Source organism: Piliocolobus tephrosceles, chromosome X (assembly GCF_002776525.5).
Source record: "Piliocolobus tephrosceles isolate RC106 chromosome X, ASM277652v3, whole genome shotgun sequence".
Classification (NCBI taxonomy): domain Eukaryota; kingdom Metazoa; phylum Chordata; class Mammalia; order Primates; family Cercopithecidae; genus Piliocolobus; species Piliocolobus tephrosceles.
Genome location: NC_045455.1, coordinates 49,246,176 through 49,269,859, shown reverse-complemented (window position 1 = coordinate 49,269,859; position 23,684 = coordinate 49,246,176). Strand labels below are relative to the sequence as shown.

Here is a 23,684-nt window from a genome sequence, read left to right as displayed (position 1 = left end):
TCTGATTTACAAATTCATATCAGCAATAAAATTGATTACAATTTCTCTCTCCTGATAGTATACTTCCTGTACCACAATATACCCTGAATTTTTCCATCCTCTGCCCCTCACTTTTGCTATCTCCTTTGCCTAGATGGTACTACTCCCATGATATCTTTTTTTCCTGATTAAGCTCCAATCTTCTGATTAGCTCTCCTAGTATTCTCTGATGTTCTGCTCAAATCACACAACTTCCATGAGACACTCCTTGATATATCAGCCTAATTCTATCTCAACTTCCACTCTTCTCCCAACTTTTTGCCCTGTTGCAGCATGCAATGAAAACGTATGTGTAGGATCTGTCTCAAGCTCTAGAAAACATGAGTGTGGGAGTTAGGAATTCAATAAATACGTATCTCTAAAATGCCTAGGAAAATATCTATGTGTAGCAGTACATCAGCAATATGCTAGTACATGTATGTTAAATCGAAGAATAAAAGAATATACTTAATTAGCTGGGCTATTCTGTATTAAATGTACTTAATTTTGAGCAATGATGATATAAAACAACAATTTATATTATATAATATTTGTAAGAGTTTGAATTCTTTATGAGAAAAAGAGAAAGAGTTCAAGTAACAATTGAGATTATGCATTTATATTGCCAAACCAGCTAATGTTCCAATTCACTAGCTGATGTTACTGAATTCTAAGATGCTTTTAGTTTAATAAAGACCTTTTAGTCTCCTACTTGGTAAAACTTAATTTCTCCTCTATATTTATTTTGAAACTTATAAGAATAAAACTTGAAATAGAATGGGAGAATTGTAATACCACTGATAGTAAATGGAGATATCTGCTGTGCTCCAAATACATCAGACCTAGAAAGAGCATATACTTCTTGTCATGAAACTGTTTTCTTTATCCAAAATCTAATTTGTATTTAAGGATGTCTCTGTTAGACTTTTCCTCTATTTTTTGCATATGTTTCATGCTCTACCCCATAGGATCCTCTGGTATTTTAATAAAATATCATATCTTTTCTCGTTAGTGAAGTCTCTTCAGCAGGAAAAGCTTTAACCATGGATCAATTTTCACACAATGTTTCAATGGAGAACATGAACTCAGGTACAGTAATCACACCTGACCTTCTTACTGTTTTTGTTCTGTTAATTCATTTGCCTTTGTTAGGCCATTAAACCTATAAAAGGAAATTCTCTGTTTAGCTCTGTTTTTTAAAGGGCAAAGAGGTCACTAAGCTCAATCTCTGATCTGTGTTTTTCAGAGTATAACTGACCAGTTTCTAAAAGGGTTAGCTCACCCTGAGGGGTTACAAAAAAGGAAGAGAAAATTGAGTGAAAGAAACGCCCCTTCTCTATTTACCTTCCAATCTCCCGCACAAAACAAGCAGAGTTAAAATCAGAAAGGGGGCTGTGAACATGAGTCTAGGCTACATAGGTGTTCCTCAGTGTCTGCAGCTGCAGCTTCTACTGTGAGCTTGCTGGAACTTGATTCTAAGTGGCTTTGAAAAGCCACTGAGGAGTTTGTGTTAGCCAGAGGCCACGAAAGCTGCCATCCACAGCTGAGTGATTCTCTGTTCAAATTGGGCATAAGCCCAATTTGAACAGAGAATCTGTTTTCTTCCTTCCAGTTTGAAAGGGTACATTTCTGTATGCACCCTCATTTGCAGGGGTGAACTGGGAACAATAATGTTCATCTATGAAAGAAATCATAATGCTAATTATTATAACTAGGTGTCAGTAAACAGCTAAGTAACAGTGTGATATGGACGTGTGTGGGTATCTGAAGAAGCAGGCATTCTAGCCCCTTCTTTAAAAGAAAGATATTTTTCAAAATTATTTAACATTAAAGAGCTAAATTCTTCAAATTATAAAGTGACACCAAACTATCTGAATATTCTACAATTCATGCACTCTGAGATACATATACCTTTATGATAGAATTGCCGTGTTTACTTAACACAGTCTTGAGGTAACTGAATACTCCCCAATCTCATTATTTCTTTTAACCTTTCTCTATTGTGCTCGCGCTCTCTCTCTAATAACCCACCAACAAATATAATAACACACACACACACACCCCGTGTATTTCTAGACAATTCATTACATTATTCCAGAAAATCTTCTAGCAATGCCCTTTTTTTTCTGGATTTGCAATTTTGGCACCGCATCACCAAGTTCACATCCTGGACCATGCCTTCTATTAGTGAATGTCTGGGCAGTCTCCCAATAAAGCTGAGCAGCTTCAGTATCATTAGTGGGATGATGGTATTTCAGTTCCTCTTCCTTTCATTCCTCTTTAGTTTACTATCAGTGCCACTGAGCTTAATGAACCAAAACGCCTGCTTATGCATTAAAAACGGAGACGTGCATTCTGCCCTAGAAAAAAAAAAATGCTACATTCTATTTTCTACATCAGAGATTTTTTTTTAAACAAAGTAGGAAAGGAAACACAAGTATATTTGTATAATGTCGAGATGTTAGTAAAGGCATCGTGAAATTTTCAAAGAATAAACAAATTTGCAACTATAGAGTGCCCTCATAAATAGCATGCACTTACAACAATAATGAAATCATGAAAATATTATCAGTACTAGCTGCTGCTATACTTAAGCACTAGTTATGTTATTATTAATACACTACTAATATACATCCAGAAGTGAATATTATGTAAGAATTATGTTATAGAATATTACTGAGATCTTCCATTCATATCTTTATTTCACATCATCTCTGGTATTGTAAATAAACTAGACACTAGTTTAGAAGTTAAAGCATACTCATATGGCTAAAGTTACTTAAAAAAAAACCGATTGCAAAATGTTAATGTCATTTTTCCACATAACAAGAATATCGAAAACAGTCTATTGTTACAAACCTAAAAGTAGTAATATTGCTTTTAAATCAAGGGATGATCATATGTATAATGTGGATGATAAAGGTACATTGTTATACAAGTAGTTTTCTGAAATTTTGTCCCCATATTTTGTAGTTTTTGAAAAGTAACTCTATGATATATCAAATTACTGTGACATGGTTTTACTGAACTCAGCTTGCAAACACCTCTGGCTATTATGCTAATTCATTTTACTCACTTGCATCTCAGTGAGAGTGAAATGTGAAACTGGCTTCTCAAAATTGTCATTCTCATCAACTACATGTTCCCCAAACTTAGCTTGGTTGCACACTCAGAAAATGGACCACCGGCCAGGTCCAGTGGCTCATGCCTACGATAACAGCTCTTTGAGAGGCCGAGCTGGGAGGATCACTTGAACCCAGGAATTCAAGACCAGCCTGGGAAACCTAGTGAGGCCTCATCTCTACAGAAAATATTAAAAACAAAAAATAGCTGGGTGTAGTAGCACAAACTTGTAGTCCCAGCTACTAGGGAAGCTGAGATGGGAGGATTGCTTGAGCCTGAGCCTAGGAAGTCAAAGCTACAATGAGCCATGATCACATCACTGCACTCCAGCCTGGGCGACAGAAGAAAATAAAATATATATATATAAAAATACCAGCCTGTCTCAAAAAAAAAAGAAAAGAAAAAATAAGAAAATGTTAAAAAGAGGAAAGAAAATGGGAAGGTAAATCACAGAAAAGTGATTTTTGAAGAGAAAGATGGGCCTTAGAAGAGTAGGCATATTTAATATCAGCTGAGGCAAAGGGCAGAAAAGGCAGGGTTCAGAAAAAGGAGGCAGAGAACAGGAAAGACAATCTAAAAGTGTCTTGCAATTTTACTTCTTTCTTTTAGTAAACAAATTTTTATCTGCCTTTCTCTACCAAGAAATGCACTGCACAGAGCTTGTGAGCTTTCCCAACATTCAGAAACTCTTAAAAGCAGTCAGGGCTCCTCTTTACAGAAGCTGTGATTTTCTTACAATAATTTTCTATAATTGTGCCAAAGAGCTAAAAATAAAAATGACATAAGAAGTTTTGTCACAGTGAGAATCACAAGCTCAATTGTAGGACTGAGTCATCATCTTCAACTTTCAGGAAGATATATCCAGGTTAGGAAATTCACTGTGCTGATTGCCTTCCTCCTGCCTGAGGTGGTTGAGATATAAAGTCTAGGGTATGGTTATCAATAACTGCTAGGAACTCTGGCCATAATCGAGTAGATAGCTGTAAAGTACTATCGTATTGAGAAAGTAAATGTGGTAAGAACCGTAATAGGCTGAGGTTTATTGAGAAAGTCCTGATTACTGTGCAGACTGAGTACCTCTGATCCGAGGCCAAGGCCGCACAAAGCAGTTATAGAATTTATTGGGTCTTATTTAAACTAAACATATATCTAGCTTTCTACATTTTATTTCTCTTCATCACGTGGAAGAACATAATTTTTTTGGTTTATAACAAAACTTCTGTCTGTTTCATTCTTTAAGTCATTCATCACATATCTCAAGGTCACGAGCAAGCATCAGAGGGTAAGTATATATGCTAATTGCTTGCTTCTATGGTTCTTATGCCTATGGGTGCTGGTAAATGAGCTTTTTATATTTTCAATGAAGTGACTCAAGTGGAGGAGAAACACTTGTGATTTATGTTAATAAGATACATAAAGTACACTGTTCCCCGGAGATCTTGGTTCCCAGCATCCCAAGCTCCTTGTCACTTATTCCATGGTGAAAATGAGAACTTTGCCCTCCGATTGCTACTACCAGGAAAGTACACACTCTCTGGTTGTAGAATTAAAATGAAACATTCAGCAGTATAGAGTCAAAATACAGAACCTCTCTTTTCTCTTTCTGCCACTGTACTATTGCATTTTGAGAAAGAGGCACAATTCAATAAAGCAAAGTTCACTCCTGCTGAGATGCTTTTTACCTGACTATGTACATCGCTTGTTGGTGAAAAAATAGGAAAATTGTCTCAATTCTGTGAAGCCATGTGGCTGCTGAGTTTGGGGATAGCATTTGGATATACTGATATATTGATTTAAATCAAATACATTTCTCTGGGTAACAGCTTCTTGCTCTTCTTAAACAATTCAATAAACAAAAAGATATGCAAGCAAACACATTTTATTATCCATAGCAACGATGGTCTCTGTTTTGTATTTCTTAGCAGAGCCTGGGTATCTGGGAATATATTAGGTTTGTAAATTATCATGTCACTAATGAAAGATGTTAGATGTTCTCTATATGGAAAAGAAAAAACTCATTCTCTAGGGTTATAATCTTACTTTTCTCTTCCTGCATAGCATCATTATTCTATTGCTCTTGTTCTCTGCCAATAATGACATCTTTCCTAGCTACACTTTTTAAAATGTCAGGTTTATTGGGTTATGATTTGCATATAGTAAAATTCAACCTTTTAGGAGTAATTCTGAGTTCTGAAAAACACATGCAGTCATGGAACCTGACTAAGACACTCTTAACCTTCTGCTCAGCTTGACTAAACTTTAGACAGACTTCTTCCTAACTGTAGACTTCTGAATATTTTTTCTTTTTCTTTTCTTTTTTTTTTTTTGGTTAAGGCATTTACTCTGGAAAACTTGCAATTGTAAATTTTTTCTCTGCTCTTTTGAGAGGTTACTGATTGTCAGTTTTACAAACGAGGATGGTCTTTCTCAAGGACCTGGAAGCCATCCCTTTGAAATGAACTCATCAAGAAAGATAGCACCCCTATCTCCTAGTCTTAGTGGGAAGGCAAGAGCCGAACTTTGATAAAAAGGCAATTAGCAAACTCAGATGGCCTAATCACATTCACCAATCTCTCACCTAATAGCCTCCAACATTTTTCCACTAGTTTAAGAGCTTAAAAACTCTCCTGCCTTTTGTTTCTACTGATCTCAGTTCCACCTCTCTCACCTATTGCAGTAGCCTTGAATAAAATCTCCCTTGTCTGTTTAACTCTGTCAGTGTAATTTTCCTTTCACAGACCACCACTACAATCAAGTTATAGAACATTTGTATTGCCTCAAAAACTTTCTCTGTGCCCCTTTGTATTTAATGCCTTCCTTCAATCCCAGTTCCTGGCAACCACCGATCTGATTTCTGTCCCTATCACTTTGCCTTTTCCAGAATGTCAAAGAAATAAAATCATGCAGCACGTAGCCTTCTGTGTCTGTTTTTTTTTTTTTTTTTTTTTTTTACTTAGCACAATAGTGTTGAGGTTCATCCATGTTATTGCCTGTGTCAGTGGTTTCTTTTTACTGCTACATAGTATTATATTGTATACTACCGCTATTTGTTTATCTATTTTTCCAATCTATATCTTGAATAAAAATTTGGCTGTCTTTATTGTATCAATACTTGTCTTATTTAAGATATTACTTATCATATTGTGTTTTCTAAATACATTCTTAATCAAGATTGGACTCACCAAAATGGTTCTTTCTTTTTCCTTTCCATGGCCTCAGCTGAAAGGCTTCTTATATAACTAGGCAGATAAATGAATGAACAAACCAACCACCACTTTAGAAAAATTACTAAACCTCCTGTGAAATTTTGGAAAAAATACATGTCTACAAATTGCTTAAAACTAAACAGTAATATAAGATTTGCTGAAATTTTATCCTAGCTGTTTGTTTTAGATAGATGTTATGTCCTAAATACCTACTGAGTCAAAACTGAGATAATTTAGCCAGAAAGTGCATTTAAAAGTAGCTTGGCTTCCAGGGATAAATATGGAAATAATTATATACCAATAGAAGAGTATTAGAGTATGAGATCAGTTTCAAAAAGTATAAACATCTTTCCCAACATATGCTTTTTAAAAAACAGCATTTCTGCATGTGGGCTAAATTCATATATTAAGTATATTTTAAATGAGTGAACTTCCCGATTTTATAATTCATTATATATTCTACATGTATTATATATTTTTTTGTTTTGTTTTATGTTTTGTTTTGGTTTTTGTCTCATCTTTAGACCCCAGCACTGAATGGAATTATTTGAGGGAATGTGAGTCCTGGATATCAGGGCCCTGCACCTTCTGCAACTAGAAAACAGACTCTAAAACAGTTTGTGCTGGCATTCCTCTCACTTTTATTCCAATTTGAAGATGGAAATAAATGATGTGACATATTAAACCTTGAAATATTATAATAAAGTATCAATTAAAGAATATTTTTCCTCACCTCTCGTAATATCCTATGAATCTAACTAGCTAGTTTTTAATAAAAGTGGCCACTGTGAATCTACTTACATTACGTGTGTGTGTGTATACTCCTTATTACGTATATGTGTATATATATACACACACATAATGTAAGTAGATATATACATATATAAGTAGTTTACCTTTACAAAATATACTTTAAACCATATAAAATGTACTTTTAATATGTTACAATTAATAGAATGTCCATAATAAGATGTCCATTTTATGAAAATTCAAGCTTTTATACATTACCTAACAATGAAGCTGGAGTGGCCTGACATCGAAAATTTAGCTACACGTGTGTCATTCTTCACTATAGAGCAGTTGTGCAATCATTTCAACATATCACAGCATTTGGGCTTTACTGCATTGTAAAGTGTTTAGAAACCAGAAAAATTATGTTTATCTTATTTTTTAAATATTGGCATAAATGGAAAAAAAAAATGATAAGACATGGAAGTCCTTTAAAAAAAAAAGATATTTTATGAAGGAAAACAATACCAAAACCAGGAAGGCATTAGACTGTGTAAGAAAGTCTTCGGGCTTCTGCTATTTGAATGAATATACATTTGAAAATAATATGCTGGACATATATTATTGAAGATTATATCTAAAATACAAGGTAGAAGCGGGGACTTTAAAAAATACCTTTACCTATTTCATAAGTGTGCAGATAGTATGTACACATATCTACAAGTACATCTTTGATATCATATATTCATGTCTTTTTAAATTTCTGATTTACATGTTGTTTAAAAATGGAGGATTAATTGTACTTCAATTTTAAGAGTCTTGATTATAATATTAGAAAATCTGTTTAATCATATAGGGTCATTTATGACCTATGCCAGCATTCTCCAAAATAAGTTGTAGGGAATATGTGTTCTCTGAATATCATTTATAATCAAATAATTTTACAAGTGAGTGGGTTAAACAAATGTAAATAGATTAATTTATTTTAAGTTTATTAAATGCATGTTTATTTAAATCTGATTGTGAATCACCAGTTGAATCCATTGAGGATGAACCTTCTCAACTTCATTTAGATAAATAATCCATGAAACATATGTCAATAAATTCTGATTTAGGATTGGGATTTGGTCAAACAGAAGGTAACTGATGAAGTTAAACAGTATTGTATTACACTGTGAGTCAGAGGGCTGGTCTCCAATCCTGGGTCTGCTGCCATTTTTGTCAGAAGCCTTAGATTAGTGGCAAAGAGCATAGCTTCTCTGGGGTTTAATCCAGCACAGCCCTTTATCTGCTAAATGACTGTGCAGGTCATCTCTTGATGCCTTCACTTATTCAACTGTAAATAAGAAGCCATAGTAGATTTTACCTTTAATTTAATTAATACAATCAAGTGTTTTAAAGAAATATGTGATAAATAAGAAGTGGTACCTAACTATGAGCTATTTTTTTGTCAGTGGTTTTCAAACTTTGGACTTGGACTTACAATAATCAACCCACACTGAGATGCAGTAAAAACACACATGCACACAATAATATATACAACTAAAATAAAAGTTTAACTGAAATAATACTTTGCTATGCTATATGACATGCAGTCTAATATAACCTAACATTTTGTTTTCTCTTCTAATTTTTCACATGTTCCCATTGTTTCCACATGCTATTCCATTCTAACCTATTTTTTTTCTATTCTATACAACCTATTCTATTCTACTTTCTTCCATTCCATTAAAAATTGTCCTCATCCTCAGGTTTCAAGACATTAATTTCACTGTATGACCTGCTGAACATCATTTAAACTCTGTCTTTAGTCCTTCTGTTCAATTGTCTCATAAAATCCATTAGTTATTTCATAAAATTTAAAAACAAAATTCTAATATTCAATTTCAAACTCCATCTCTGACCTGTGGAACGTGGATCTCCTGGTGGTTTTGGCCCCAGAATCTCTCTGTCTCTCTCGTGCATAAGTTTCTGTAGACATCAAATAATCTAGGTTTATTCTAATTCCAAAATTGAAGAAATAAATGACATTTAAAGAGAAGCTCGGCCGGGCGCGGTGGCTTTTACCTGTAATCCCAGCGCTTTGAGAGGCCGAGGCGGGCAGATCACGAGGTCAGGAGATCGAGACCATCCTGGCTAATTCGGTGAAACCCCGTCTCTACTAAAAATACAAAAAACCAGCCGGGCTAGGTGGCGGGCGCCTGTAGTCCCAGCTATATGGGAGGCTGAGGCAGGAGAATGGCGTGAACCCGGGAGACGGAGCTTGCAGTGAGCCGAGATCGCACCACCACACTCCAGCCTGGGCGACAGAGTGAGACTCCGTCTCAATAAAAAATTAAAATAATAAAATAAAGAGAAGCTCATTGCTTACTTTATTCTTTTTAACGGTTTAATCTGTATTTAATATATGCACCATACACCTACATTCTGACATAAATACACTGTCTGAATTATCTAAACAAAAAAATTAAATTCAAATAATTTTCCTTAACAATTAGAATGATTGCATTATGCTTCCTATTTGTAAATAAGCTTTTAACATTTTTCAACTCAAAATTATATAAAATTGAAGTATAAGCTAAAATCTAGTCAACCCTGAGATTATATAGCTTATGTGAGCTGCATGTTTTTTATTTCATGGTCATAAATAAGTGTATCAGGCAATTTAAACAGATATAACATTCTTCTGCTATATCCAGACTTTTAGATACAGCAGAGCCAGTGATAAGAATAGCTATAACTGAACCTCCATTTCTCCCAGAATTTGGTGAGACACCAAACAATATCTCAGAGCCTCTGATGTTATTATTACATGTGACTATAGAGTATGATAATATTACTTATATTTTACAAACTAATAAATATCCATTGCAAACATCCAAAAGTCTATTTTAAGTTTAAAATATCACACACTATTAGGATTTGTAAAACGTCTAATATATACATACAATTAAAACTGTACCATAAAATATGAAGTTTTTTTTTTTTTTTTTTTTTTTTTTTCAAGGTCTTGCCCTGTTGCCCAGGCTGGAGTGCAGTGGCACAATCTCAGCTCACTACAACCTCTGACTCCCAGGTTCAAGCGATTCTTGTACCTCAGCCTCAGCCTCCCAAGTAGGTGGGATTAAAAGCATGCACCACCATGCCTGACAAATTTTTCTTTTTTTAAGTAGAGACAGGGTTTCACCATGTTGGCCAGGCTAGTCTGAAACTCCTGATCTGCCCACCTTGGGCTTCCAAAGTGCTGAGATTACAGGCATGAGCCGCCGCGCCAAGCCAGTATTAGGTATCTTATATTAAAAGATTATTTAAAGTCAGTATTTTGAAATTAGAATAGGCATTTTATTATATGAAATGTTTATGTGAAAATATTTATTTAATTTGATTTGTCAATGTGTACTTCTAACCATAGGTACTTTTCATTAGATTTCCAGTTTATGTGGATAGTAGGTAAAATGGGATCTCACAGTTTTCAATCATCAATGACTGAAAAAAATTTCATTCATTATTACTTCAATATAAGCACACTTTTCTAAAAAGGAATAGTAACTTTATATTTTTAGCTTTCCCATGCCTACACCCTTCTCATATGTGGATGACTTTCACTCCTCTCAGATGTCTCCAATATCCTGAGATTTTTAGCATCCCAATATTATTCATGACCATGTTCTCTACAGTTGTTCAAATACAAGGCTTTCTGGCCAGATTTCACATTAGTATCTATGCACATGTGCAGAAACTCCTGAAAACTCCACACATCTACATTAATTTCATTAGCAAATGTTTGAGCAGCATTAATTACAAGTACATGCAACTTCCATGGATTTTAAAAGAACTTCCAAGGCAGCTATATTTTCCTGTCACTCTCACAGTCTGATATTATTTATCATCATTTCATGTGTGGGTTCCACACTCATCCAACAGATATTGATTTACACCTTTTTTGTACTCTACATTTTAGTTGTTTTGTTATATCTTTAGGATCCTTCAGTGAAAGATACTATGGTTGTCATTTATCTGAAAGGCTCATTCCCCACTCTCTTTGTGCTCCATTCTCTCCACGAACAGCTGCATCACAGCTGTCATGCTGAATGGTAAAGATGTCTTTGGCTGATAAGCCTATGCCTATGGCACACAGAGTGGCTTCAAACAACTAATTAGCAGGAGCTGGGCCACAGCGAGGTTTGGTGCTGTCCATCAAACCTGCAACCAACGCTGACACCATCAGCAAATCTGTCAAATGCGGCTCTTCCTGTGAATAAAACCAAGCCCACTTGTTTTGTGGTGATGAAAGAATTGGCAGAATGTGTTTAATAATAAGTTAAAGAAGGTGATGACCAATCTTTATAGAGTGTTAAGTAATTGAAAAAATACTGAACTGGTAGAAAATTTGATAACTGATTTATACACGGGAATTCAACTAAAAATGTCTCCATGAATTTACAATGAAGCAATTCATAAGGCCACTCATATTGTTCAAGTACATTTGTTTAGCCTCAGGAAAACACCACAAATGTATGCTATTTTTAATGATAAGTGACTTACAAAAATAATAGTAATAACAAACCTGCATGTCCTGTACACGTACTCCCGAACTTAAAGTATAATTTAAAAAATAAGCTATGATCATATGTAAAATTGGATATTAACATTTACATACATATGCAACCATATACCAGATTTACATAATTATAAAATTGTTATGTATAATAATTTCTATAAAAATCAAAATCTATTTGTAGGACTGTATCTGTAAATATGCATATCTGCATTTACAATTATTTAAAAGTTTTAAAGCTGACTGTTGAACACACATTGAAAAACATTATATAGTCACTGTTCTTAATAACTAAAAATGTGTTTAGCTTCTATACTAAGTAAGAATGCAAAGTTTAATAGTCACTGCAGCTTTACATTTTGAACCACATCTTAGATTGGAGCCAGGAAAAACGTCTGCATTGAGGAGACAAAGAGCCAGTGGAACTTTCCTTAAAATTTGTATGTCCTCTCCTGACATCTGGCCTTCACACAGGATTTAAGTAAAATTCTCATTTTTCTACCAACACACACTAACACATCACTCCTGAACATTCACCTTGTAAACTCCTTCAAGTCTTATTTTGACAATATACTTTTCCTGTGCTATGTTAAATTGCTCTTATGATGTGTTCTTCCTGCATCTTGAATATCTCTTATTTTAGCACTGCTTACACTTTATGGTAACATGTTGATATGAGTATACTCCCTTGGACTGTAATATCTGAAACACAAAGAACCATGTTTGTATACACAAGTGAGGTACTTGGCATGCGTAACATTGCCTCTGGTATACTTGCTGGATAAATATTTATGGAAGGAAGAAAGGAGGGAGGGAGGGAAGAAAGGAAGAGCAGGAGAGAAAAAAGGAGAGACAGATTAATACATGACTCAAAGACTGGATTCAGCATAATTATGAAAAAAGAGAGGTTGGATAATTTGTTTCCACTCCAAAGAAGTCTCAACTTCATGTCTGAGCAAAAACAGAGGAAGGGATGTCTAGTACCCTATCCATGTTTACTTGATTTAAGGAACATACTGACGGCCCCGTTTACAAAATGAAACCAATTCACATCAGAAAGCAGAGAGATGTAGTATAGAGTTGATCAAATATGTCTGTTTTTATATTTGCCTACATCCCTCTTAAAATTAACACAAAATTTTCTCAAGCATAAGTTCAATAGTCTGAAATAAACCAACAATCATGTTTCTAGAAAACTGTATTATACATAGGCATTAGTGTATGTAGCATTTCTATACTACTGTAGTATAAGTTCTTTAAATTCTTGGTAATTTCTTACAAATTCACATATGCTTATTCAGCAAGCAATAGGATCCTGTCAAATATTTTAATAAATTTTTTGAAAATATATCTCTATATAACACAAATTCAACATAACAGATCTATATTAAGTTCAAAGATTCCTAAATGCTATTTGGAATTGTAGCCAGAAATTGTCCTGTGATTTGTTGGAAATTATTTTCCATGTCAATCTTACCTAAAATGGCATAAGATCTTTGACTATTCCCAGTTGGGCATGTCAGGGCTTAACTCTAACAATTCTCCAATCCATGATGTATTTTATTTGTCATTTTTCTGAAGTGCAGTTTTGGAACCTTCATGGTAAAAGGGTGAAAAACTTCTTTATCTAGTGAGTGAGCCAAACTGACGCCCAACATGCTTTCTCTAATACTTGTCATATATGCAATGTTTCACAGTGACTGACATGTAAAATATTGCTTATCATTTTTCTTAATTTATTGTACTTTGGAGAGTGATGTTACTAAAAATTTAAATATTTTAATATGTTAGGAGTTATTCCCGAAATATGTATGTATGTAAGTATGTAAATAACATATATGTGTGTGTATATGTATCATTTACTACCCTTGGGGTTTTCCAAAAAGCTGTCCTTATGAAGAAAGAAAAAACTAGATTGTGAATTAATTTTGTGTTATTAGTAAATAGCTATTAACTTTACATAACTTTATTACTCTAAAATATAATGCAAAAATCTTCAGAGAATTATTGTAAAATGATTTACCTAATTATTTTAATTTTAAAGCTGATATCAACAGCAACACCTATTCTAAGGACTGGACATATATATTTGTATACTTGTACATAATTATGTAAATGTACTTGGGTCATATGACTACATAATCATGAAGAACAAGAAAATACAGGTATGTGGTATAATATTCATAATACAGCAATAACAAGAAAATATAGGTGTGTTGTATAATCTTCATACACTAAATCAGATTTAATGCATGAATATTTTTTTAAAAAGAAAATAAAAGACCAAGTAAGACAAAAGCAAAAGTGTTTTGGCTTTATATCTTTCATATTTTAATATTTAAAAGTAGCAGATAATGTTACCATGTTGCTCCTGCTCCATTTGGTATTATTTAAACAATAATGTTCTAGACTGTGTAACAAACTGAGCCCCATTGTCCTCCAGCTATCAGTGTGTCCTTGGTTGGTGATCTAGGCTCAAGATCACCTAGGCACCCATAACTTTATCTTAATGGGGAGGGAAATTAGACTTACCTCGAAGACAATTGTCTTGAATTAGGTAGCAAATGTGAAATACAAGACATATAAACATAGTTTAATACATTGTAGTTCTCCTCTCATGCACTCCTCTTACTCACCATTTGACATATTTTAATTTTATTAAATATTTCTGTCACATGACGCAATTGGCAATTTCATGAAACTGATGGTAATTTAACTTCTACTCATTTAATGAATCCAGCAAAACTTGTGTTATGAATTTACATAAAAGGTCAAAAATACGTTCCTTATCAAAATGGTTTTCTCAATTTTTCTGTGGAGATTTATAGCAGTGGCCGATCCTGGGATATCTTAATAAACCATCTGCACCCATGAATTTCATACTCACGATAACTGCCACATTTCCAAAGCCTAGAGGCTAAAATTCACACTTATTTTAAAACCCTTCCACCAATCTCCCTAACTCTTAGAGCTAAGATTTCCATCTGACATCGATTTTCGGATTTCACCCCTAAAATGGAGAAGTCTTATCTCAAAAATTCATACACTGAACGCTAAACCATTTTGTAAAATATTATTTAGCTCAAGCATCAAAAACAGTGACAGGGAACAGCTACTCATACTGAGATGCAGTCTTGTGTGAATTCCAATAACTATGAGACATTTTCCTACAGATTGCAGAATATAGACACTGAAAGCTCTGCTTGCATTATACACTGTTTCATGGGAAAAGGGAATGAAATATAATAGAAAAGAAATGACAATGAAATATGGATCAAAGGTGCTTATTAAAGGCAATATGCATTTATGGCATAAAAACAACGTGCACCTTTTTATGGCGGTGCTTTGATTTTAATCTTTGCAATGATCTGTGTATCCAATGACAAAAGGTATGTTAGGGAGAGAAAACTTAAACATGACAGTTTAAATTCCACACCATTTTTAAAATCTAGTTTAAGAAAGAAATTCAAGTGTAAACTATTTTATCTATTTTATTTAACATTTGCTTGGAAACTTTGTGTTTGAAGGTAAAGTCTTTAGATTACTCTGGGATCAGTAATTCTAGGATCGAATTCTAGTGCTATCACTAGCTAGCTCTGAGAGGTAGGGCAAGCTACTCAATGGCTCTTGTCTTCATTTTATGTTTCAGTAATATGTATAGGTAATCTCTGGTCCCCGACAATCAAATAGCCTGTGAGGTTTTTTGTTTGTTTGTTGTTACTTAGATAATATCATGGCATAGTTATCTTTGCAGTTTCTGAAGCCATGTGGCTGTGGCTATCTTCCAGCCCACTCATTCCTGTCTGTGTGCATTTGAGCAAATTATATCACCTCTCAGTGTGTCCTTTTCCCACCTGTAGAATAAGAATAATAATCATACCTACCTAGTGGGATTGCTGTCAGAATTAAATAAGCTATATTTCAACAATTCTAATATAAAAAAAATCCCTTGTTTTTGCACATATTAAAACAGGACAAATGTTAAAGAAACCAAATACAAGCATTTGTCAGAGTTAAATTGGCAGCATTTTACCCTAGCAGTTCATAAAATTATAACATGTTTATACTCTAGTGGTAGATTAGAAGAATTATTGTAATGCATATGACGTGCTTAGAATAGCATCTGGCACAAATTTTTCTCAATAGCTGATATAACATTTCTCTGTAAGTAAGCAATACTTCTTATATCTAAGTTAAGAGTGATAGGTTAATAATAAGCTAATAATAATTAAAAACTTGCTGGTCACATCATTCTTCGGTTTTATTATGTATCTAGTGTCATAGCATAAATTTAAGAATTTCATCCAGATTAGTCAGCATTCATTGACACTGAATACGACTCTATTTAACAGTATAGTTTTCTACAGTTAAATATTTGTGTGTGTTAAACAGAACAATCATCTTTCTTTTTACTATATTAAGGTGATTAAAAGGGAGGGGAAATATAAATTGTGAAAAAATAAAAATTAGGGAACACCAGGTTTGGTACAGAATAAAATATAATGAAAAATAACATTGCAGATGCCAATTTTGTAGGTTATAATCACCTTTCATTGTTAATTCTCAAGAATAATTAACACTAGACTAATAACCTTTAAAAAAGTGGTTACTAAAACTACCCATTTTATTATTGGTCTACAGATATTAAGCATTTATGCAGAAACCTTGTATCTTAGAATGTTTTTAAAAAAACTTGAAAGATGACATCACTTATCTCTTTTCTTCAAGTTTTATTTTATAAGAAATTTCAGATATTGTCTCTCTGAATTTAATAAAAAATGCATGTTAAAGAAATTAAATGTTTTATGATCAAAAACAGTTTAAACTAACCAAGGATAAAATGTGAATGATGGGAGAATATACAAATACACTTCTTGAAACAGTCCCTAGCACAGAGTACAAGGTACTATTTAACACAGAAAGATATTTAACTGTAGAAAATTATGCTGTTAAGTATAAGTTGTCAATATCATCATCATTATTTAGTATCACAGATCATCAGGGACGGGTAGGGCCTTCCAGACAACATAGTTCAAAACCATTCAGAGAAAATGGGCCTGGAGCATGATGGTTAAATGAGAATTTATGCAATGAAAGACTTATAGAAATATTTTGCCTTCTTTGTTTATAGATAAACCATAGTAGATTTATTTTCACTGTTCTTTGACAAATGGTCTAATAATACAAATAAACATCATAACTCTAGATGTCATTTTTTTTCCTTCAAATTCCCTAGACTTTTAGTCAAACCCTGTACAAACTGTCTTCGTGTGCTTTGGACCTTATAAAATATCTAAGGGAGAAAAAAGTATGATTTATAGAAAATTATTTCAATTATATCTCATTTAAATTCTCTACAAAAAATAATGAAATCTTCAATAAATCATCTCACCACCTTTGGTAATCAAAGGGATTTTCTGAGGAAGATGGTTTCTGAGGAGTATGGTTAATTCAATAAACACAAACAGAAAATGTTATAAAAATAAATATAATTCTTAGAAATCTGAAATCCACTTGGATCTTAATGACTTTCACAACATCCTGGGTAGGGTTTTGTACTATTTATATTAATCTTCACTTATGAAAAAGAAATTTCTCTGCCATCCAATTAGAACTATTGTGTTATTGTTGGTAATTAATGGGAACAATTTTATTGTCTTAGATAGTTTAAATGAACACAGTGAAGAGAAAAAATCAAAGGGTTAAAAACTATGGTTCTTCTCTCAATGTTCAAGTGATATAGGCTGTGGATAAAAAAAGAAAGAAAAATACAAAAAAGTATGTATACTGAAGTTTAGAAACACATTTCTAAGTATTCAGACCCATACAAAGTAAAAGAAATAGAATAAAAATATGCAAAGGAAAATTAGGGGATAGAGCTATTCAAAATATTATTCAATCCTCTTTCAACCTCCACTAATGTTTTATCCAAAAAGAAGTTGCTTTCTATATTAAGTCTCTATTAATCAAAGCAGTTTCTTCAATATACATTACCAGTGGGATTTTTGAAAATAATAGATTCCTTTAGATGGTAAAAGCAATAATTATTACAACTTTTTGTTTTTACTAAAAAGATTAAGAAAAGGTTTTAAGGGAATGGAGGGGACCTAAGTTCTGTAAGAAAACAGAATACACACACAGGCACACACACATACGCACACACAGGCACACATACATACGCACACACATACATTACCTCTCTTTCTACAATCTATATGTTACATCTGTAAAAAAATATGTGAAACAGTATGTATGTTTTAATACTCGTTAACTATTAAAACATAATTCTTTAAAAATGGGACTCTTCTTCCATTTCACAACAATGCAAAAATAGTTAACACGACTGAACTCTACACTTAAAAACGGTTCAGATAGTAAACTCTATGTCATGTGTTTTTTACCACGATTTGAAAAAAAAAAAAAAAAATACATGAAAGATAATAGATTTCTATACCCAGCCATAGTGGAATAATTGGCACTAGAAATGCCCTTCCAACATAAAAGAAAAAGACAAAAACAACTACGGATCTTCTACCTTTTAATGTGGATGAACTAACTTTTTTTAAAAAAGAAAGTAATGGCTTTTAAGTTCAAAAACACAGGGAAATAAAAGATCAAACTGACAAAATGTAGTAAAAAAAAGGAAAAGCTTCATTAAAATTCAAATTTAACCAGTCATATTAAGCAGCAATGTCTTTCTCATTTTCCTGAGTATGGGAGATGAATCGAATCAACCTTTCAAAATAGGTGTGCTTTTCTTTTAGTTCAATTAATAAATATGAATCAATCCAGAACATCTAGCTTTGAAAGAAAATTGCTCATTACTTTCTTTAATAGGTAAAAATCAGTACTTTTCATTCCATGTTACTAACATTATGTTTAAGAGTTGGACCATTACTCAACAGAAAAATATATATATATATATTTATATATTCCTGGATTTTTGTTCTAAAATTATTTACTTAAAATTATTTTCAAAAGCATTAGTATAAAAATGTGACCACAGAAGAAGTGGGCAAAGAAAATAATACTAGTTAAGATAAAGTATTTAAAATTATGAAGAAAATGAAAATTTATCAGTACTAACATGGTCTCTATAGATATATGGCATACCTCGTAATGGCTTTCTTCATTCTCCTGAATGTGGAAACCCGCGGAGCTGGGACATTTCTGAGGAGTGACAGGAATATTGTCACTTTTGCTGTGTGAGTTACACTGAAAGAGATTACCAAATAATTGTGACAAACTACTCCACATTTAGAGTGTTCATTGAGAGACATGGCTGTTTGCTATGAGCCTAATAATGGAATACCACTGGAGCTAAGAAGGGTCCACACCCAGAGATACATGCATTAAGATTGAGTCTTTACCACAAAGACTTTTTAATTGTCCTCGGATAAACAAATTGTTAAAATGTTTTTACTAAAACTAGAGAAATATAAGATTCAGTAATTTTACTTTTACCTTTTTAGGCAATATTTATTTATTACATTTATGACTTCAGTAGCTAAAGCTTATATGGTGCTATTTGGGTGAGATATTATTTAAGAGTTTGATACATATTACACACATATTAGCCTGTGACATAGATATTATTAACTACCTCCATTTACAGAAGAGGAGACTGAAGCATAATTCCTCCCCCCATAAAGTTATGCTGTTGCCTAGCCTTTCTGGAACCATTCCCCGTATCCTTTTCTACCACATGAACTGCCTTTTAAGTGATACATTTGAAATAGATACAACTGAAAAAGCAGAAGTTTAGGGTCTTAAAATACTAATTGACTTATTTCTGTACTAAATAGACAGCGCTTTTAAAAAACAGGTTATCTAAAATAATTTACCTGGAAATTGATATGAATTATAGAACATAAGATATTACATTATGGCTTGGCCTTTCTCTGTGAACATATTAAAATGACAGTTTTCCATATTCCTCACACAAGTTTTTCATGTGAAAAGAAGACATTTTCCACTTCCTGTTTTCTTACTTCTTCTCTAAATCTTTAATTAGACTCAAGGAAAGCAATATTTGTAAGTATTGCTGTTTGGCCATTTATTAAACATAACTTTGTAGGTTTTAAGGTTTCTACTTTGATAAAAATATATTGTTGTGCCTCCAGAAAAGGTTCATCATTATATATAACCTTTCTTCTTAAATAAAACTATAATATATGCATAGATTTCATGACATTATGAGCAAAGAGACTATTCTTTTCAAAACTAGTATGCCATGTTTCCTATTCATCGATTAAATGCTACCTTTACTAGCTCAAAGAAAAATCTGTTAGAAAAATACTGTTAGACATTTTTAAAAGCAAATGATTTAGAATTTTAATATATTGTGTTCACTCTATTTTCATTTCAAGACCATCATTTTATATATTTAAATATATGTTAAAGCACTGTCATTACATTTTGAAGATATCAATCATCTCATTTATTTTTATTTGTTTAAAATAAATAGCTATGTGGCAATGAAGAAGGCATAACTTTAAATTCATATACCCATCACTATAAGCCTTTTAGCATGAAAAGTTATTTTTTATCTGTTCTCTCTCTACAATTTAATGTTAACCCTATTCAAAACTTACCTCCTCTAGCAACTCTCTTCATACATCATTCAACAAATGTTGACTGCCATTTTAACCTGTTTTTAAGTAACTTTCATGTGTAATTTGTAAAATGTTCCCTTGCAATATTTATTATTTGAATGTTCCTAAGTTTGTCTGAACAAATTCACTGTTAGCAACAAAGGCCTTTCCTCTCCACAGCAGCTTTTTTGGCATTCAAAAAAAAAAAAAAAAAAACAGCATAGACCTTAAAACAGTTATTTTCATCTGTGATGTCCATAGACATTTTAATCATTCAATTCCTATCCCTAGCCTCTCATTCTATTCTGTTTGTTTGATAATCAGACATTTACTGAGTGCATGTTATGTGTCAAGATTGTACTGGATCATCAAAATATGGCATTTAATATCTGTAATACTCTCACGTTAGCCCTGAAACAATACATGAAAATAAATAACCGCCATGATGCGTAAACATGCCACCTGCAGACTGCTAAGGGACAGAGAAGGCATGCATAGACTCCCAGGTTAGACACATGAATAGAGAGTCTCAAGAGATGGACTGATGAGGGAATCATGGTTAGCACACATTTGAGACAAAAGGAACTGCATATGCAAAGGCCAGAAAACACGAATTCTCATGAGCCATGAGTAATTTGAAGTAGTTCAAACATGAAGAATGTAAGGATTGATTTCAGAAGAAATAGAACCTATCAGTGCATTAAATTCAATAGTACAACATAAAACAAGATGTTGTAGAATTGGACTTAATATAAAGGCCAACAGTGCCAAGAGTGAGCTTTAAAGGTCATTCTTTTTTTTCCAACTTTTCCAAGAAAATATGCAACATAGCAAAATGAGTGCATTTGCAATATCATTGTGATGCCCGGTTAAGTCCTTCCATCCCTAAAAGATCTCACCCCTAAGCCTCTCCTGTGTTTCATTCTGGAGTAGCTCTTGTTTTTGGAACAGTGAATGGCATCAAAGGAAAATTTTTAACTTACTCTTCTTTCCTTACTTTTTAAAATCGAGTCTTATGAGGTAAATTTCCTCTGCAAATTATAAATATATAACTCAGAGCAAAATAAAAACGTAACACTGTAAACAATATTTTGAGATTAACTATTATAAATAGCCAAACTTTTAAGAAAAAAAATTCTTATGGGAAAAAATTTAATCACTATGAATCCTTCCTAACAAATTTCTACTTCTGGAAGAGTTGCAGCATTTTCTAAAAATAATATTTATTTTAGAAGTCTCGGCTGGGTGCAATGGCTCACATCTGTAATCCTAGCACTTTGGGAGGTTGAGGTGGGCGGATCACCTGTGGTCAGGAGTTTGAGACCAGCCTGGTCAACACGGCAAAACTCCGTCTAATGAAAATATAAAAATTAACTGAGTGTTGCGGTGCATGCCTGTAATCCTAGCTACTTAGGAGTCTGAGGCACGAGAATAGCTTGAACTCAGGAGGCTGAGGTTGCAGTGAGCCGAGATTACACCACTGCACTCCAGCCTGGGTGACAGAACGAGACTCTGTTTCAAAAAAAAAAAAAAAAAAAAAAAAATCTCTCAAGGTTCATCCAACCAAACAATTTTACTGTTTGCCAAATTTAATATAAATGACTGCATATGGAATTATGGGTAAGATTGATTTGCTAAATCAGATTTATATTGGGGGTACATATGTAAATCAAACTTGAGAAGTCTAAAGTTCAATAATAACAATCATATTCAATGAAAATACATTTGTTTTATACCTTAAACCAGTTCTTTATTTTTCATCACCTATGACTGAAAGTCTGTATTGTAATATGTGGATAAATCTTGCCACTCCAAAACATCCATTGTAGTTCCTGGGAAAATTACCATTCACTACCTATAGAAATACTGGCTCAAAGTTTTCACATAATCAGGTATTTTTACTCTTTCATTTTTGATACAAATTTTCAAAAAAGAACTTCTAGCCATATTAAGAGAAAAATAATCAACAGTACAAAAACAACAAAGTTTTATGAAAGATTTTTTTATGAAAAACACAGCTGTTTTCTTTGCTAAAAAGAGGGTTCTTTACATTTTCCACTCAACTGTAATGCAGTAGCAATGTTTAATATTATTTATTATTCTATTACTACTCCTACCTTCTTACAAAATCAAAGTTGTTTACTAAAAATCAATAGCACTTTCATAGAAGTTTTGCAGTCATTATAGAGGCAATAGTTTTGTACTTTTGTGCTATAGGTTTCATTAAATAACAATTCCATTTATTTAAAAACTCCCACTGAAAATGTTATTCCTACCCATTTTAATAAACTAAGGATTCTTTTCATGAAGAATTCTAAAACAGAATATTTGTTTAATAATTCAAAAGCAATTCATATTTGCAGAAATGAATCTACTTTAAATAATAGTCTAAACTTAGGGTCTTCAACTTCTCTCTATCCATTTTTTTAGAGATCCGCATGTATTAGGTTTCAAGCACGCCCATTCCACTGAAATGGCCCTACTACAATCACCTATGATTTATACATTATTAATTCAAATGGCAATTCTCAGTTCTTATCTAATGCAACACAACTGAGTACTACCTCTTGTTTCATTTATGTACTAGCCTTCAAGGACGCTATACACTCATGGCTTTCTTCTGCTCTCTCTCTGGAATCATGTAACTGTTTCAAAATTGTCAAAATTGAAAGGACTAGAGAGGATGAAACTAAGTACTTCCTCAGAAAGTGTTTTCTTCAGTGGAGTCAGTTTAGCAAATACACTCATATTGAACAGGTTCTGATTCCAAAATATTTTCTCAGACACAGGAACAATCCATAAGAAGATAAGAAAAGAGCTCTTAGAACACTCCAATCATTCTTTCATCAAAGCATGTATCTTTATACTTATATCTAGAAACTAATAAAATTTATATTTTAAGAGACCTACATTACAGTACAGATTCTTATTCTTTAAAAAAAAAAAAAAAACTTTTTTTCTTTAAAACTTTGAGACAGAAATCAATGCACAAAAATCAGTAGCATTTCTACACAACAATAAATATTCAGTCAAGCACCAAAACAAGAAGTTAATCCCATTTACAACAGCTACAAAAAAGTCCTACGAATATATTTTACCAAGGAGTTGAAAGATCTTTACAAGAAAAACTACCAAACACTGATTTTAAAAAAGTCATAAATTGCACAAATGGAAAAACATCCCATGTTCATAGATTGGAAGAATTAATATTGTCAAAATGACTATACTGCCCAAAGCAATCTATGGATTCAGTGCAATCCCTATCAAAATGCCAACATCCCTTTTCACAGAATTACGAAAAAAACATATCCTTTTTAAAAGACAGCTGTTGAAAATCCATATAGAACCAAAAACAGCCTGAGTAGTCAAAGCAACCCCAAAAAAAAAAAAAAAAAAAAAAAAAGCTGGAGGCATCATATTACTAGACCTCAAATTAAACTATAAGGTTATCATTAA

The 23,684-nt window shown here is 32.9% G+C and overlaps 1 protein-coding gene across 4 annotated transcripts in view; it reads right to left on the bottom strand.

Annotated features, from left to right (window-relative positions):
- PCDH9 (protocadherin 9) overlaps positions 1 to 23,684 on the bottom strand; it is a 953,506-nt gene that overhangs the window by 602,785 nt on the left and 327,037 nt on the right. For 2 of the 4 annotated variants that reach the window (XM_023186522.1, XM_023186535.1), the window contains exon 3: positions 18,748 to 18,849. The exons of the other annotated variants lie outside the window; for them this stretch is intronic. In XM_023186522.1, coding sequence (XP_023042290.1) covers positions 18,748 to 18,849 — 102 coding nt within the window. The remainder of the gene's footprint in view (positions 1 to 18,747; positions 18,850 to 23,684) is intronic. 4 annotated transcript variants of the gene reach the window in all.